Consider the following 16473-nt stretch of genomic DNA (forward strand, 5'->3'; position numbering starts at 1 on the left):
CACGAAAAGGATAAGAACACAAAAGATACCAACAAGAGAGCAATATCCCAGGAGGGTAAGCCACAAGGGAGGTTAAGTCAGGACAAGTTAAAAAATAGTCTTATATTAAAGCACATGAAAAAAATGTACAAGAGAAGTCCGAGACAAATGGTAGGTTGATTTGCACGTGAGGCAGAGTTTAGAACCCTTTTAGTAGGAGTAGTTCCCTGAATCTGTCCTCAGCATAGTGATAATAGAATCTGGGATAATAATTCCTAAGGAAAGGAATGGAGATCAGAATGACAAGAGGCAGGTAAGATACTGGAAAAACTTAGATGAGAGACACTGAGGTCAAATTAGGGTGGTGAGGACGAGAAGGAAGTTGGGAAATGTCTCAATGGCAGAAACAGGAACAAATTAAAGCAATGAAGAAGAGTCAAAGCTCTTCTATGGCTTTGAGTGTGAAAAGCCAGGGGCACATTTTGAAGCCACAAATTCCTTGATACTTCTCCCATGGACAGTTGGGATCTACTTCTCTTTGAATCTAGAATTGGCCTGTGTCTCACTGTCCCCAGTGAAATGCAGAAGTGACCTCAATAGAACAGATCAGAAAACAAGCTTCTGCCTTGTTCTATAGAATACACAATGTGATGTACCTGGAGGCCTTGTACCCTACAGTCTGAGGTGGACTCTGCCATTGACTGATTCCGGCCTAGGCACAGACACGTGAGTTTAAAATCTGCAGATTCTTCCTATGTTGATGAATTTTAACAACAAAGCACAGGTAGAAGGATAAATCCTAAGGAAACATGTTATTTGTCTTTAGCATGCAAAATGATTGATCTCAAGTGCACTGAATAGACATACTGTGATTTTTGTTCCAAAGGTTCAGGTGGTAGAGGCTGGGTCCTCTATGAAGTAATCAGGTCAGTGGGGGGCCACCACCCTTAAAGTGATTAATTAAGGCTGATCACCTAGGTAATGAGAGTGGGTGACCATACAACAAGACTCCCAGTGCATTTGGCATCCTTTGCAGATGACCACTGGCTTTCCCACTTCTCTTCCACCTTATGGGGCAGCCGAGGCCTTCGCCAGAGGCCACACTTACCGAGCCATCACATCTTGAATTTTTAGCTTCCAAGATTATAAGCTAATTAAACCTCTTTGTTTTGTAAACCACCCATCCTTGGTTGTGACATACCAACAAAATCACATTATTACGGTGCAAAGAGTGGTGCAAAGTAGACAGTGACTCCATAGCACTTCCGCTCTATTCTCCAGATAGCCCTATGGCCACTACTGTGCACGCGCAGGACAACAGGACTCAGGTGTTCAGGACATTTGTAAGTGCAGCTGGTTTACTAAACTCCAAATAGACATCAAGAATTTGAAAGAGCAATTTACTTTGAAGAACAATAGAAATGTTTTCTGATAGTTATGCACTGTTGTTTCCCGACATAGCCTCATCCTTCATAGAAATTCACTTACTGATGAACGTGAAAACAGATGTATAGAAAAATTTTGCAGTTTCATCTTGGCCCATCTTCTAATAGCTGTAAGCACAATTCAACACACCAATAGGGTAGAAAAGTAGGTCTACCTAAGTGACTCTTTCTAAAAAGTTAAACATTTATCCCTGTGTGCCTGTATTTATTCACAGTATCAGTTTTCTAGAAGTATCATTCACAGGGTTTCACTATGCATTCTGGGCTGGCCTTGAACTCACTTTGCAGCCCAGGCTGACCTCAAACTCACAGCAATCTTCCTGCCTTAGCCGCCTGAGTGCTGGGATTACAGATATGTGCCACCACAACCACATTCTTGTATTTCTCTTAAATAAACACCTAGAAATGAAGGACCATGATTTTTGCTCTGAGAAATATTTGTGCTTTTCTGTAATAATTATCCCAACAAAACAAAGAATACAAACACTTCTTATATTGTCTTATTTCATAATAAAATTTATTAGTGGATCTGCTATAAACAGTTGAAGAATTCATGTATTTTTCTAGTTTTAAAAGAGCCACATAAGGACCAAGTGTGTAAGAAACTAGATTAACTAAAGGACTGAAAGGAAAAAAAATAAATAAAAAAATAAAAAATAAAAGAGCCACATAGAGTCACATATGTCCAACATACTTCAGGATAATGCTTAAAAATATGAGTTTCTTACAAACTTCAATAAATCATACATCAAGTAACACATTCATATTACTATATGAATAAACAAGTGATACATTAAGAATTCTGTTTTCTTTTAAGACCAAAGTTACAGAGTAGCTAATCTGAACTCATTTTATTTTCCCAATGAAAAACATTGCCTAAATTCTCATCCTAGGATTGTTCTTTGTCAAAACTTTTATGTAGACATGTTTGGAATAAAAAATTCACTGTATCAGAATCCAGGGACATAAGCTTTCATTTTTCAAAGGTACTGAGAATTCCAACATTAGTAAATTATTCCACAAAAATCAAAATTACAATTTAGATGTTCCTTTTTTGAAGGCATTTTCTGGGTACTGAGAATTGAACTCAGGACCTTGTGTTTGCCAGGTAGGCACTATGACACTGAACTATATCCCCAGTCCTAGATTAACATTTATTTATTACCTTCTGTTAACGTCACATAACAAATGTAAGATACTCCTTCTTTAAATGACAGTAGTGTCACCTTACAGTTAAAATGTGTAAGTAATCACTGAATTGTAATATATACACAGATAATTTCAACTGCTTATTGGGTATAGTGTTTCACACCTGTAATTCCAGCACTCAGGAGGCTGAGGCAAGAAGATCCTTGGGAATGAGACCAGTGTGGGCTACAAAATGAGCTCAAGGCCAGCCTGATCTACACAGTGAGACCCTGTCACAAAAAAAGACAAAAAAAAAAAAAAAAAGGTTCCAAAATACCTATCATTATAAAAATTATTATATCACATTAATAATGAAAAAGTAAAAATTTTACCCTCAAATTGCTTTCTAAAATCGCCAAGAAATCTCAACTTTGCTGCATTAATAAAAATAAAACATATCTCACAACGGATAACAGATTTGTGTAACCAAAACCAAAACTTTAAAAAAGTGAGATGAGTTTCTCAGTATATATTACAGCCTTTATATTCCCTTATGTTAATAACTTGTAAACTCAATGTCAAATTCTGTAAACTGGTTCTATGAAATTATTCTAAAATATGAGTTCTACATTAACTGATTTTAAAAATCTGCCGGCCCACGAGACATCACTGAAAGCATCCAAAACATCTTAGCAAAGGACAAAGGAGACCAGAGGACAAGGCCAGAGCACTAAGGCACAGAGAACTAGCAGCCACACAGCAGCAGCAGGGCCTGCCCAAGGAGGAGGGCACACGCCTGCGTCCTACGCACCCCACACAGCCAGCCACTTGGCCTGCACTTGTCAATGCACCCAGTCCCTCGGATGGCGTAGAACTTCCAGAATTTCAGCTTCTTTGGAATTCTCGGAGGGTGAGTGCATGTATTCCCATCTATGCGAGTCCAAAGCAGAAGAAAGAAAAATAGAAATCAATGACATTCTTCTGTTAACTCAAAATAAATGAAGAATAAAATCCTAAGAGGATAGAAAGTCTCATACTACTTCTTTCCACTACACCTGATTTGCCTTGCACTGACTGACCTTTAAAAGATATTTGCTACTAAAGAAATAAAGCACTGAGTGATTCTTGAGTACACTTGGGCTGATACTGGTATCCAGAGCTAAAATGTACTGCTGTACACTACCGCTTCATGTGGCGTATAACTTCAGATGATCCATAGGTAGATGGTAGCATAATTCTTACATGTAACTCTTCCAGGCAAATTACCAATAAGGTGGTCAAAGTGGCACTCTCTCCACCACCACCTCTGGCTCCTGCACTGTCTCTCGGTGTCACACAAAGCTATGTCATACTTTCTGTCAGTCTTTATAAAACCCAATTCAATTTGTCTGAATTATTGAGCATAGTTTTTCATAAGGTCAGCAAAATCACCAAAGAAGTATTAGGTGAGACATGCCAGAGTTAACGTTCGTATTTTGTGATGGTGACGGACTGGAACCAACAGACAACTCCGAGGACAAGGGTTTTGTTTACCTGGCAGTCAGAGGTAAAGACATCAGGATGCTTTCAATCCTGGAACCTGGAGTGAAGAGGCCAAACTTTGTTCCTCGATCATACACCAGATTAAATTCTACGTATCTGAAAGAAAGACACAGATAACATAAAGGGCCTGCTGAGTAAAATCTTTCCAAAGTCCTGCACAAGTACTTAAAAGGGGCATTCTCCCAGGCCCACAGCTGGAGCTTGTACAGGCTACATCGGCTCAGCTTTCTCCAGCCAGACAACACAAATAAATAAAGGGGTATTTTACCCACAGAACAATAAGATAGATTATGGCTCAACGTATAGTAGTTATTAAACAAGAAGGTTATGTGTTTCCTTAAATAAGGAGAAGGAACATCCAGTTGGGAACTGTAAGGTACAGAAACAATTTTAGAAAGGAATGGCATCCTTTGGGGTAGGTAACACACAGCTCCTCCTACAGAAAAAGCTATTTTACAGTGGAAGATGCCATTTCACCTAGAACTATTATAAAGAATGCAAAAGTTCTGTAACTGAAGTCCAAATATAGTCAACAGCAATTCATTAATAATGAATATATTCTAGACACTCCTCTTTCTTAAAGCAGTATTTACAAACTGTTGTATAATTCGTTCTCCCTACAGGCTAATAACAATCATAATAAAACACAGACATTTAACTGGCAATGCTCAGAGGCTTTTTTCCTTCCCTTCTTTTCCTTTCCATTCCCTTCCCCTTCCTTTCCTCCCTCCCTCCCAAGGAAATATCCTCATAGTAACTAAAACTTGTTCAGTACATTAACTTTTCCAAATTCTTTATTACATACACTCAGCTCTGGGCTCTAAAAAAATGTGTATCTTCATTTAACAACATAAGATATAAAAGTTTCTTCTCCTCAATTTCAAAAGGATAATTTCCATTACCCAGAAAACTCAGAATCAGCCATAAGTCTGAGAATTTCAATCAATAGTCTCCCTTTGTGACCATTTGTCAACTCATTCAGAAACTACTTAAGTCTCACTTTTCTCATATACTGTAGACTCCTGTCCTCTTGTTTACTATCTTTAAGCTCATCCACAGGAAATACTCTCTAGAATCCCACGGTAACTTGCTTTGTAAAAGGCACCTTTTACTGTGGGATCTTACACAGGGATCTATAGAAATGGAACCAACTGTATCCATGGATCACTTTCTAGTTCTCATCATTCATTTATCACTGTCTCATCTTCATGCATTAATAACTATTTGATATCTTTTTACGCATTTTTCCAGATAATGTAAATGGATCTTCTTAACATCTTCCTAAGACCATAGAAAAGAATTTATTTCTCAGCTACCTTTTTACCTGAGACTACTACCTTGTAGAACATGAGCTGTAAGGGTAGCTGATTTTTTAGTTTGTATTTGAAGAACTGGATCAAAGGACTCTATAAGGATCTCCCAGAATGAATTTTTTTTTTTTCTTTTTCTTTTTAAAAGCTACCTTTATTTATTTATTTGTGTGTGTGTGTGTGTGTGTGTGTGTGTGGCCAGCTCAGCCCACCAGGGGGTGGCGCTGGCTGGCATGTGGTGCTGGGGGATTGAACCGCAGTCCCTGTGCTTTGCTAAGCTTGTTCTAAGTAGGTGCTTTAGACCACTGAGCCATCTCACCAGCCCCAGAATGAATTTTTGTAGGCTCTTCATGTCCCTTTCACTTTCTGAGTGAAAGATACCTGACTCTCACTCAGATCTGGTTTTTCTGACCCTTTCCACATTTATCCTCTGTGGGTTTTAACCAACCTCTTCAATTTAATTAATGCCTCCTTTTTATCCTGCTTTATTTTCCCAAAGAAAAACAAAACTGAAATAAGTTAAATGTCTTTAGGCTCTGTTCTGTGAAAAAGATTGTGGTTCAAATCTGGGGAGAAGATACCAAAACCTGAGGGCAAGACACCTGATGCAATATATTAACAAGAGATGATAACATCAAAAGAAAACCAGTGACCACCAAAAGGGAGATTTGTATTTGGAGGGAACAGAAGCACGGGGAAGACAACAGTAATGAGTTGTGAATACAGCGACGATAGAGAAGACATACGCTGAAGACAGTGCTGACATTAATGAGCATCTGCTACCAGGAAAGAGGTGGGACTGCCTTAGGCCCCAGAGCCTACTGCTATCTTCATGGTTAAAAGATAAGGACAGCAGGGGGCTCTCTGTGAAGAACAGGTGTATACCACATGATAGAAAATAAAACTAACACTCCACATTGCTGCCTTAAAAAAAAACGTACAAACTGCATGAGGTAGTAAGCTGTGCGTGACAGTGCACAACTGCAAGCCCAGCTACGTGGGAGGCTAAGGAGACAACTGCGAACTCAGCCTGTAAAGCTCTACTTCAACATGAAAAGAGCTGGAGATACTGATCAGGACTGGACCATGCAGCTAGCAGGAAGGAGGTCCTGGGATCAACCCCACTACTGTGGATCAACAACCAAACAAATCCAAAACACTATATGCACAGCAATATATACACATTCTTTCAGAATGACCTGTCTTCAAATAATGTAAAACAACAAAAAGAACAAACATTCACCATTACCATATGTAAGAAGTTTTATTTATTTATTATGGAGAATCGAACTCGTGACCTCATGATGGCCAGGCAGGCACTGTGCCACTGAGCTAAATCTCCAGGCTCCTGTATCGATGAAACTTTAAATGCTTTACATTATTAGTATTCACAATATCTTCCAGTTTTGCAAATGAAATCTTACGTACAACTAGAACTGCTTTTTTTTTTTTTTTCTTGTATTTTAGGGAAGGGTCTACAGGGTGTTCAGGGTCTCACTACTAGATTGGACTCATAGTGATCCGCCTGTTTACAGCCTCCCAAGAGCTGGGATTACAGGCGTGTGCTACCACGCCCAGTCTCAACTGCGGCCCTGCGTAGCAGGCCAGGGTATCAAACCCCGGCCCCAGTGCCTGCTTGCAGGCACTTTTAATCTGCTGAGCTATGTGGTGGGCCCTCAGAACTGTTTTTTCTTTCTGGAGTTTCAAGCTATTGTCTTAAATGTATCTTCTCACTAAACAGTGAGCCTCTCTTAGCAGGTCGTGGTAAGCCCACCTTGCAGTTAGGGCACTGCTAACCATATGAGGCCCATGATAAATGTCAAGTGAAGAAAGGAACGAATGCCAGTGGCATATTTGAGAAACTATAGGGAAGAAATGTCCCCAAGCGTACATTTAAAACTTTCTAAAAATATGCGTCGGGGGGCTGGTGAGATGGCTCAGTGGTCTAAAGCACCTACTTAGAACAAGCATAGCAAACCACAGGGACCACGGTTCAATCCCCCAGCACCACATGCCAGCCAGCCCCGCCCCCTGGTGGGCTGAGCTGACCACACACACACACACACACACACACACACACACATAAATAAATAAAATTTAAAAATAAAAAATAAAAATAAAAATATGCGTGGGGACATAGCTCAGCAGTCTAAGCACCTGCCTGGCAAGGGCAAGGACCCAGGTTTGATCCCTGTACCACATGTTGCACAGGTCCAAGAACCCTGAGGCACGCTCTGCGGGCCACTGAAACTGGGTGTGGTAGAGCACGCCTGTAATCCCAGTGCTGGGGAGGCTGCAAAAGGAGGATCACTACGAGTCTGAGCTATGTAGTGAGACCCTATACCAAATAAAAATTAAAATTTCTAAAATTAATATTTAATCTAGGCTCATTGTGTCAAGTTGCTAAATGGGAATAAGACAGCATAGGCAATTATAAAAAAGGATAAACACAAACATTTGTATTTCAACTCGGAACATTAGTTAAGCTGAACTCTTTCGGGCAATAGCTTCACCTTCCTAGTGGCCAAAGTTTTTTTGTGCCTAAGAGAATGAACATAAACTGAAAAACCTACTTTATAGGGACAGACTAGGAGAAACTTGAACATCCATTAAGATCACAATGATAGAAGTCACGGAAGCTGGCAGACTAGACATCTGGAACTCATTCACAGATATGTCACCATTGAAAGCGACTCACCCAACTAGCTCGCCAAACAGAATGCACAGAGAAGTTGGCCAAGGCGAACATCCCAGGAAGGACAAACCTGCATCCACCACTTAACTGCCTCTGTGTCCTGGAAAGACTCAGTTTTGTGGTCATGACTGAGTTCTGTCTGGGATCTCGGATTTGCCAACTGATCAGACTAGGCAAGGGATTGCCTTTCTGAGTACTTCACCATCTGGAATACAACACGTACGCCTATCTCCCAGGTTTGGTGAGACAAGGGATGCCATACAGCTGCACAGGGGCTCACACGGTTTAAGTGCTCCACAATTACTAAGACTTGCTACTAAATATAAATAATTCCTGCAATAGTTTTTATTTATTTATTTCTTTAATTTTAGGGAAGGGTCAACAGGGTGTTCAGGGTCTCACTACTAGATTGGAATTGTCAAAACAAAACAACAACAACAAAAAACCTAGAATATATTTGGGCTGGGGAGATGGCTCGGTGCAATAAGTGCTTCCCTGGCAAGCACAAGGGCCTCAGTTCAATCCCCGGTTCTGCCAAAACAAACCAAAAATCCCTAGATTAGAATCGTAGTGATCTGCCTATTTACAGCCTCCCAAGAGCTGGGATTACAGGAGAATAGTTAAAACAACTGTCACAACATCTTAAAAAGCGTGATTCAGAAATTTACAAATCATAAAAAAAAATAATGTCCACCCCTTAGCATTAAGTGGAGGGCCCTGCCAGAGGACTAACAGAAGCAAGCTGAATGAACCAGCAGTCACTGCATGTCTATTATGAGCTGCTCCCTGATAGATGAACTGACTAAACTTCACTTTTGGAATAAAGTATTCTATGCAGTTTCTAATTTCCTTCTTAATATTCATCAAGCTACAAAAAAAATGCAGGGCGCGTACGATTGCTCTACTGCCTCTGAAACGGCACAACACTTAGCACAGCTGCTCTGCTTCCCCCCGTTATGCACAGACAGTTCATTCTCCTACTACTCACCGTCCTCGTCTGAGCTGCTGCCACAGCTTCTCCTGAGGCGTGAATGAGTCTTCACAGTGCTTTTTTACAAGGGGAATATAAGAAGGAACCACAGCCTGGGCGCAGCTCTGCACAAAGCGGAACACCTCCTCCTTGGATGGAGAGTCTAGGTCATCGAAAAAGATGCCACCGATGCCCCTCCGCTCACCACGATGGGTAATAAAAAAGTAGTCATCACACCTGGAAAAAGCAGAAAAGTCAAGCCAGGGACCAGAAAGGAGTACAAAAGACATGGAAATTAGTCTGGGAGTGGTGGCGCACACCTGTAATTCCAGCAACAGAGAGACAGAAAATAGGAGGATCATTAAGAGTCCGAGCTGCACAGTGAGACCACCCCCCCCACACACACACACACAAACCACATGAAAATCAATGCAGACCTTGCAGTTCAGAGCAATCTCCTCGACCAATGCCAGGATAGTGTCTTTACTTTGTGTCCAAGCATGAAAATGCAACGGGGACTTCAGACAGACTTTCTACAGACACAACAAATATAGAGGATGCCTTATAGTCTTATCTTTAAAGTAATTTAGGCAATTTCATAGAAGCCTGTCTAAAGAATATGAAATTCTCAGAACTTTAGCGAAAATAACAGAGTTCAAAGTTTTTACTAAACATCTGGAAGTAAGTGAAGCTGCTTCCCTCAGAAATACTGCTGCCTTTGTAGGAGGAGTCCTGGTTGGAGTCGTTTAAGAATGACACCAACCAGGATGCAGATCTGACTTCTCTTAAATTAGCTTTATTTACCAGAGAAGGCACTGTAAACAACTCCAAAGTATCTCTCAGCAGTAAAATATGATCAGCATTTTGTCTGCAGAGTTGTGCCCAGGCTGTGGTTCCTTCTAATATTCCCCTTGTAAAAAAGCACTGTGAGGACTCATTCACACACAAAGGAAGCTGTGGCAGCAGCTCAGACAACTATGATCAAGGTATCTCTCAGCAGTAAAACAGGATACCCCAACAGAGAGAAGAGCTGGTGGAACAGAATATTCTGAGAACAGGTCTTGAAACACAGAAATGCTTACCCTTGTGGGCCAGCGCACGAAACTACCACTGTGTTCCTTGAGACTTTTGCTTTCCACATCAAACACAACAGTCTTCCTAAGAAATCTTCTATGAAGGGCCAGCCAGATAGCTCAGTGGATTACAGTGCCTACTTAGGCAGGCACAGGGACCAGAGTTAGATCCCCAGCATGCCATGCTGGCCCTACCTCCGGGGTCCAGGGTGCACTGAGACAGTGACTGAAACTGGGAGTGTTGACATGTGCCTGTAATCCAGCACTTGGGAGGCTGAAAACAGGAGGATCACTACAAGTCCGATCTGTATAATGAGACCCTGTAGTCCTTGTACTAAACACACACACACACACACACACACACACACACACACACACACAAAGAAATCCTCCACAAAATCCTACATTTGTAGAACAGTTTACAACCTAGAAACAGTTTTTTAAATGATCTCTACAATGAAAATCTCTAGGTAAAACCTTGTTCAAATAATGCCTTTCTAAAAAATAATCACCTTGGGGGCCAGGGAGATGGCTCAGTAGAATAAGCGCTTCCCTGGCAAGTGCAAGGGTATGAGTTCAATCCCTGGTTCCACCAAAAAATTAAAAAATTGAAAATAAAATTTGAAAATCACCTTAAACTCAAAAAAAGAAAAAAAGGTACCAAAATACTAAAGCTGACACATCGGTACAGATCACTTCAGTTATGACATGTTGCCTTTCCTTTTTATGTACATCCATAAAAAGTATACCCTCAATAGCTTGAAAACTTACCCTTAATCACCAATTCTCTTCATAATGTTATAAAATTAACAACTTTATGAAACACATTATTTCTTTGAAAACAACACATCTTAAAATATTTTATTAACTAAGACTGCTAAACCTTTTCTCAGTAACTACAAGAAACCAAAAAAGGAAACCATGTACCTCACTGTGCACCTCCTGCTAGGATGCTGAGTTGTGGAAGAGAAAAAACAAAAATAATAAACAAACCTATATTGCATACAAACTGATCCACAGCTGGTAGTTTCCACTGTAATAATAATCTAGAAAAAATATGCAAATGCTTTACATTTCTTGAGGCTCTTAGAGTTTAATGCTTTTGCATAGATGAGATAAACATTCCACAATTACTCTAAAAGCAAAGCAAAAAGACAAAAACCCTTCTGTTTTTGTCTTCTTCCCCTTCTAAGAACACCAATTAGCTCTGGGCAGAACTGAGTTCTTTATTCTTATTCCAAACAATTTATACTGGGCACCCACTTGATTTCTAATAAGCATCCTGTATTTCTTCACAACTTTTGGCTTTTCCCACTCTATCATTAGAATTTCATTTAAAAAATCTTCACTACCACTGTTCTTATCTAAAATCTCTGGAATATTAGTATCTCACCCAAAAGATTCTCTAAATATCCCTACACCCTCACATATTCTCAAATCAACAACAGGATAGTAACCCTGACCTGGGATGAGAATTTAACATTTCACCTTAGGATCACTGAGCCTTTGATTCTTACACATTAACTGTCTTATGGTTTATATTTAAACATTCTAAAAATTTGGAATAAAAAGAAATGCTATACAATATATATTACAGACATCCAAATATTCCAAAGCAAATTTTTAAAGCCACTGTTTAAAACTGTTATTCTGTGTCTTCAATTGAATGAAGTAAGAATTTGGTCTTTAAAAGCTGACAAAGGTGTTCCGTGCTCAGTGCTCATGGCCATTGGGAAATCCTTCTGGGGTTATGAAGCATTAACACATTTACGTACCATTTTTTAAATTTGGGGTAGAGATCTGGACCATGTGGGTCACAAGCCTCCTTTAGAGTTCGGTGAAAATGGACAGCATCTTCTTGATTCAAGTAGGTTGGTGTGAGGTCACATCCACCACCAAACCACCAATGCTTGTTACCTACACAAACCAAGATGTGGATTCAGTGTGGACACTGACTTTCAGGACAGTATTAATTACATCTGCAAATACAGATGCTTAACTAAGTATGAAATAGGTGGCAATCAAAAAAAAAAAAAAAAAAAAAAGATTTTAAGAGCCTGTGAGATAGCTCAGGGGACTAAGCACCTGCTTAGGCAAGTGCAGGGACTGGTGTTCGATGCCCAGCACCACATGCTGTGCCAGCCCCACCCCCAGGCACATTGAGCTGGCCATGGAGACCAGGCATGATGGCACACACCTGTAATCCCAGCACTGGGAAGGCTGAAAACAGGAGGATCACTATGAGTTGGAGCTGCGTAGTGAGACCCCATACCAAATACATTAAAAAAAAAAAAATTAACTGAATTTAACCTCAAGCCCATGGAGACAGACTGAGAAGAGGAAGTAAATGCACAAAGAAATGAAAGTAGGAAATTAAAGAGTAGAACCAGATAGAAATATGATAGACAGGGTCATGAATACAATGCACCATACAGGTAATGCAGGCAGTGAATCTCAAAGCTGGACATACAACAAAATCACGTGCAGACATTAAACATCTCTAACTAGATTATAACTTTATAAAGCATATTTCTGACCTACACATGTATAATTTATAAAAACTCCCCAGGAAGTTTTAATGTTACAGATAATACAAAGCACCACCACCCTTCTGTCTTGCCCATAAAGGATGAAAACATTTGCTGAGAGGAGAATCTATCACTTGAGAATAACTATATCATGTGCTTTTTTTGATCTGAGTTGTCAATGCCAGTCATCAACTTTTCTGAGTGTCTGAGAACTGAACCCAGGGCCTTCTGTATGGTAAATGCACCATCTCTCGCTGAGCTATACCCTGAACCAGTCACCAACTTTTAAACATGAAGAGGCTGAACCAAACTGAATGTCTTCAAACTGAAACATTAAGCAGTGACTTTGCACATCACCCTCCGCAGAGACAGCAACAGGAGTAGGTGCGGCACTGCACAGAGGCCCTGATAAGCAGTAACAGATGGCTCTGCTGATGGAAGATACAGGCTGGAACTATATGCACATGAGACATGAACAACTGCGGAAAACCATAACGACTAGCAAAGTTAAGAATGCAAAAAGTATTTTCCAAAATCAAGTTCACAATTTCAACTTAAACTCATACGTGAGGCTTTCCTGCAGGTATAACAAACACTGTGTACATTCTGAACACTGGATTCATTAATGGATTCTTTCTGTGTTGGAGGAAGGTCAAACTTAATATTTTCTTATTCTTGTTGTGCACTGCATAAGCTATTAAATCTACCAAGGAATAAGCCCTCATAAGCCTCCTGACAGACCTACTTAAGATGGTATTCACACTAGGATTCTGAGTTTTTACCTTTTCAAAATACAGATTTTACACAGCTATTAACACCTTTTTATAGCTCTTGAGACACATACCATCAACATCTTCTACTTCAAAATATCTGTAGTTGAAATGCATAGTGGGAGCATGAGGATTCTTGGGATGGATCACAGAGCTCACACCCATTGCAGAAAATGGCAATTTACCTAGAAAGTAAAACAGGGAGAGAATTCATTCAATCACCAGACATGAAACATACAGATTAACATAGTCTTGATCAATTTGCAAAAGACTGCTTTCCAAAATGTGTCTTGGCGTGATGGTGCACCCCTGTAATCCCATCACTCAGGAGACTGAAACAGGTGGATCACTATGAGTTCAAGGCCAGCCTGGGTTACAAAGTGAGGCCCTGTCTAGAGAGAGAGAGAGAGAGAGAGAGAGAGAGAGAGAGAGAGAGAGAGAACAAAAATAAGAAAAAAAAAGATGCCTCTTAAACTGTATCTTATTTTCACAAAGTAATTTTGGACATGCATATCTGGTATACATATCTTCTTTTTTTTTTTTTTTTTAAATGTATTGAGTGCAGGGTCTACTGGGTCTCAGTATACAGACTGGACTTGTAGTGATCCTCCTTTTTATAGCCTACCAAACTCTGGGATTACAGGCAGGCGCCACCATGCCCAGTCTCAATCCTCCTCTCAGCAAACCCCAGGGACGGGGCCAGCACACCACGCAGGGGATTGAACCATGGTTCCTGCGCCTGCCTAAGCAGATGCTTTAGTTCACTGAGCTAACTGGCCAGTCCTTATGCTCCATTTAAATGGCTTTATTTTGTCAATAAAATTTGTGGAAAAAAGTGTTGCAGGGATTATTAAAAGCTGTTAATATAATCTCAATTTACCATCTTTAGCCTTCAGAGCTTTTCCTCTGCTTCTCATCTGTTTAGCTGCTTCTTCCGAAAGATTCCCATGAACAACAGAGACGTTCACCCCAGCCTTTTCAAAAACGCGTCCATCCTGGAGCACACAGCTGACACCACCACCTCCTATGTACAGAAATGGAAATAAGGAGAGAACAAAGAGCATGCAAAACTGAAAAGAATCATACATGAAAGTGGGACAGTTCAGTATGATTTTCCTTATCTATTTCCCAAATTGCCTCCAGAATATTTGTAAGTTTTCAGGTACAAAGAAATTAGACAACTACTTATCTTTATGATATTCGGCACTGATACTGTGCAGCTAGTAAACCTTCCCAGGTTGCTAAACAAATATTCTACATTCTTACACACTGGAACCCACAACCTTAGGGTACAAAAGAGAAAACTACGCTTAAAAATAGGAGTAAGTGCCGGGGAGATGGCTCAATAGAATAAGCGCTTCCCTGGCAAGTGCAAGGGCGTGAGTTCAATCCCCGATTCCAAAAATACAAAAATAAGAATAAGTATACACAAAACAAATTCTTTCATTGCTAAATTTGAGAGGTGCATATTGTAAGAAAATAATGCTCTCAGTTTGCGCTTTACTTTTTAGTTTTGTTTACAGGAAATTAAAAGACGAGGCAAAAATTCAAACTTTTAAGGAATCCAGAACCTTCAACTGAGAAACATTAGTAGTAGGTATGTAAGCAGCAGTACTAATTTTTGTTTTAAGACACGGGGATCATCACACACCACTGTTTAATAAAGGTTCACGTTTGGCCTGTTTTTCTAAAAGCTTTCAGGGCTTGATGGAACATAAAATAATCTACAACAATCTCTGTACATTCCAATTAGGAAAACCAAGGTCCAGACAGAATATGGTCTGTCAAAATCACATACCTGGAAAAAGACTCAATTTCTCCAAACACCGTCCATTTTTGAAAAACTCTCTAGGTACTTTACATTATTGACTTCATTTAAATCTCACACTACACTTTCACACAGTATGTCTCATCTCACTTTATAAATGGGGAAAGAGACACACAAAAAATTTAAATAACTTCTAAGGTCACACCATTAGGCTCCTACCTGAGCTTGGGACCTGGTTCACTGGTCGTCACTGAAACACATTACAAGACAGAAAACGCTATGAAAAGCAGACTGAACTTAATTTAATACAAATGTGGACAATCACAGCTCAAAATCTGTTGGCAAGATGATGTCCCTCTTTTCCAAGCTAGGAACAGGCCGAAATCCTTTAAGTTTATGATAAAGATGAGAAGTTTCACTATACAGGTAACATGGTCACTGGCATGTGCCTCTGCGAAAACTGGGTTCTGTACTTAAGTACTTTGGCATTGAAAGGAAATATTTCTTAATACAACATCTGATAGGTACATTTGGCTCAGCCACTGAAAAACCAAACAAATATTTTTTTGTGCAATAGCAAGACAAGTGGGAAGATTCATGACTATGAGAACCTCAGATGAAGGAGGCTGGCAGGGACTTGGCAAAGGGCTGAGAGCCTTTTGCTATTTCGCAAAGGAGACAAATAAAGGCAGGGCCTGGGATATAACAAGCGCCTGCCTGGCAAGCACAAGGTCCCGAGTTCGATCCCTGGAGCTAAGAAAAAGGCACTTAAAGTAGTAAATGAAATGTAGAAGAAATAAACTTTAGATATACAAGCTTGTTGGCTGTAAATACTCTTTAATATTTCTAGGGAATTACCAGGATTCGTAGGTGCCCCGTACTAACCTGACAATGTCTGAATGCACACCCACAAGCGGCAGGCTGAAGTCCTGTCACTGGTAGTCTTCTTAACCGTGTTCCTTCTAACCAAGCAAGCCCTACGTGGGTGTTCAGGATATCCCCCACCCCCAATTCTGAGCCATTTGCTGCATGAAGCCTAGAGCCACACCTCCCCACCCTCAAACCCAGTCGCCACCTTGCCGGGCCTCCCTCTGCCTCCTCACCTTCCTTCCTCTCCCAGCGGTCCACAGAGAAGCGCGCGTCCGCGTCCACCTGGGCCAGCGCCTGGCACACCTGGGCCTGGGTCTCCAGGATCAGCAGCTCCATCCTGGTCTTGATGTCGCCCGGCCTCCGCCGCAGCTCGCGCAGGTCCGTCACCGGCGGGG

The 16473-nt window shown here is 40.5% G+C and overlaps 1 protein-coding gene and 1 pseudogene across 1 annotated transcript in view; one reads left to right on the plus strand and one right to left on the minus strand.

Moving 5' to 3' along the window:
- Positions 1-2866: 2866 nt before the first annotated feature.
- Positions 2867-16473, minus strand: part of Cpox (coproporphyrinogen oxidase) — a 36525-nt gene continuing 22918 nt past the window's right edge. Inside the window, exons 2-7 of the mRNA XM_004636574.2 lie at positions 14321-14464; positions 13515-13625; positions 11918-12059; positions 9088-9306; positions 4086-4190; positions 2867-3482 (exon numbers count right to left, since the gene is read on the minus strand). Of these exons, the coding sequence (XP_004636631.1) occupies positions 3395-3482; positions 4086-4190; positions 9088-9306; positions 11918-12059; positions 13515-13625; positions 14321-14464 (809 nt within the window). The 3' untranslated portion in view covers positions 2867-3394. The remainder of the gene's footprint in view (positions 3483-4085; positions 4191-9087; positions 9307-11917; positions 12060-13514; positions 13626-14320; positions 14465-16473) is intronic.
- The window catches only part of LOC111818154, a 17231-nt pseudogene continuing 16995 nt past the window's right edge, over positions 16238-16473 (plus strand).

Source organism: Octodon degus, unplaced genomic scaffold (assembly GCF_000260255.1).
Source record: "Octodon degus isolate 3935 unplaced genomic scaffold, OctDeg1.0 scaffold00081, whole genome shotgun sequence".
Lineage (NCBI taxonomy): Eukaryota > Metazoa > Chordata > Mammalia > Rodentia > Octodontidae > Octodon > Octodon degus.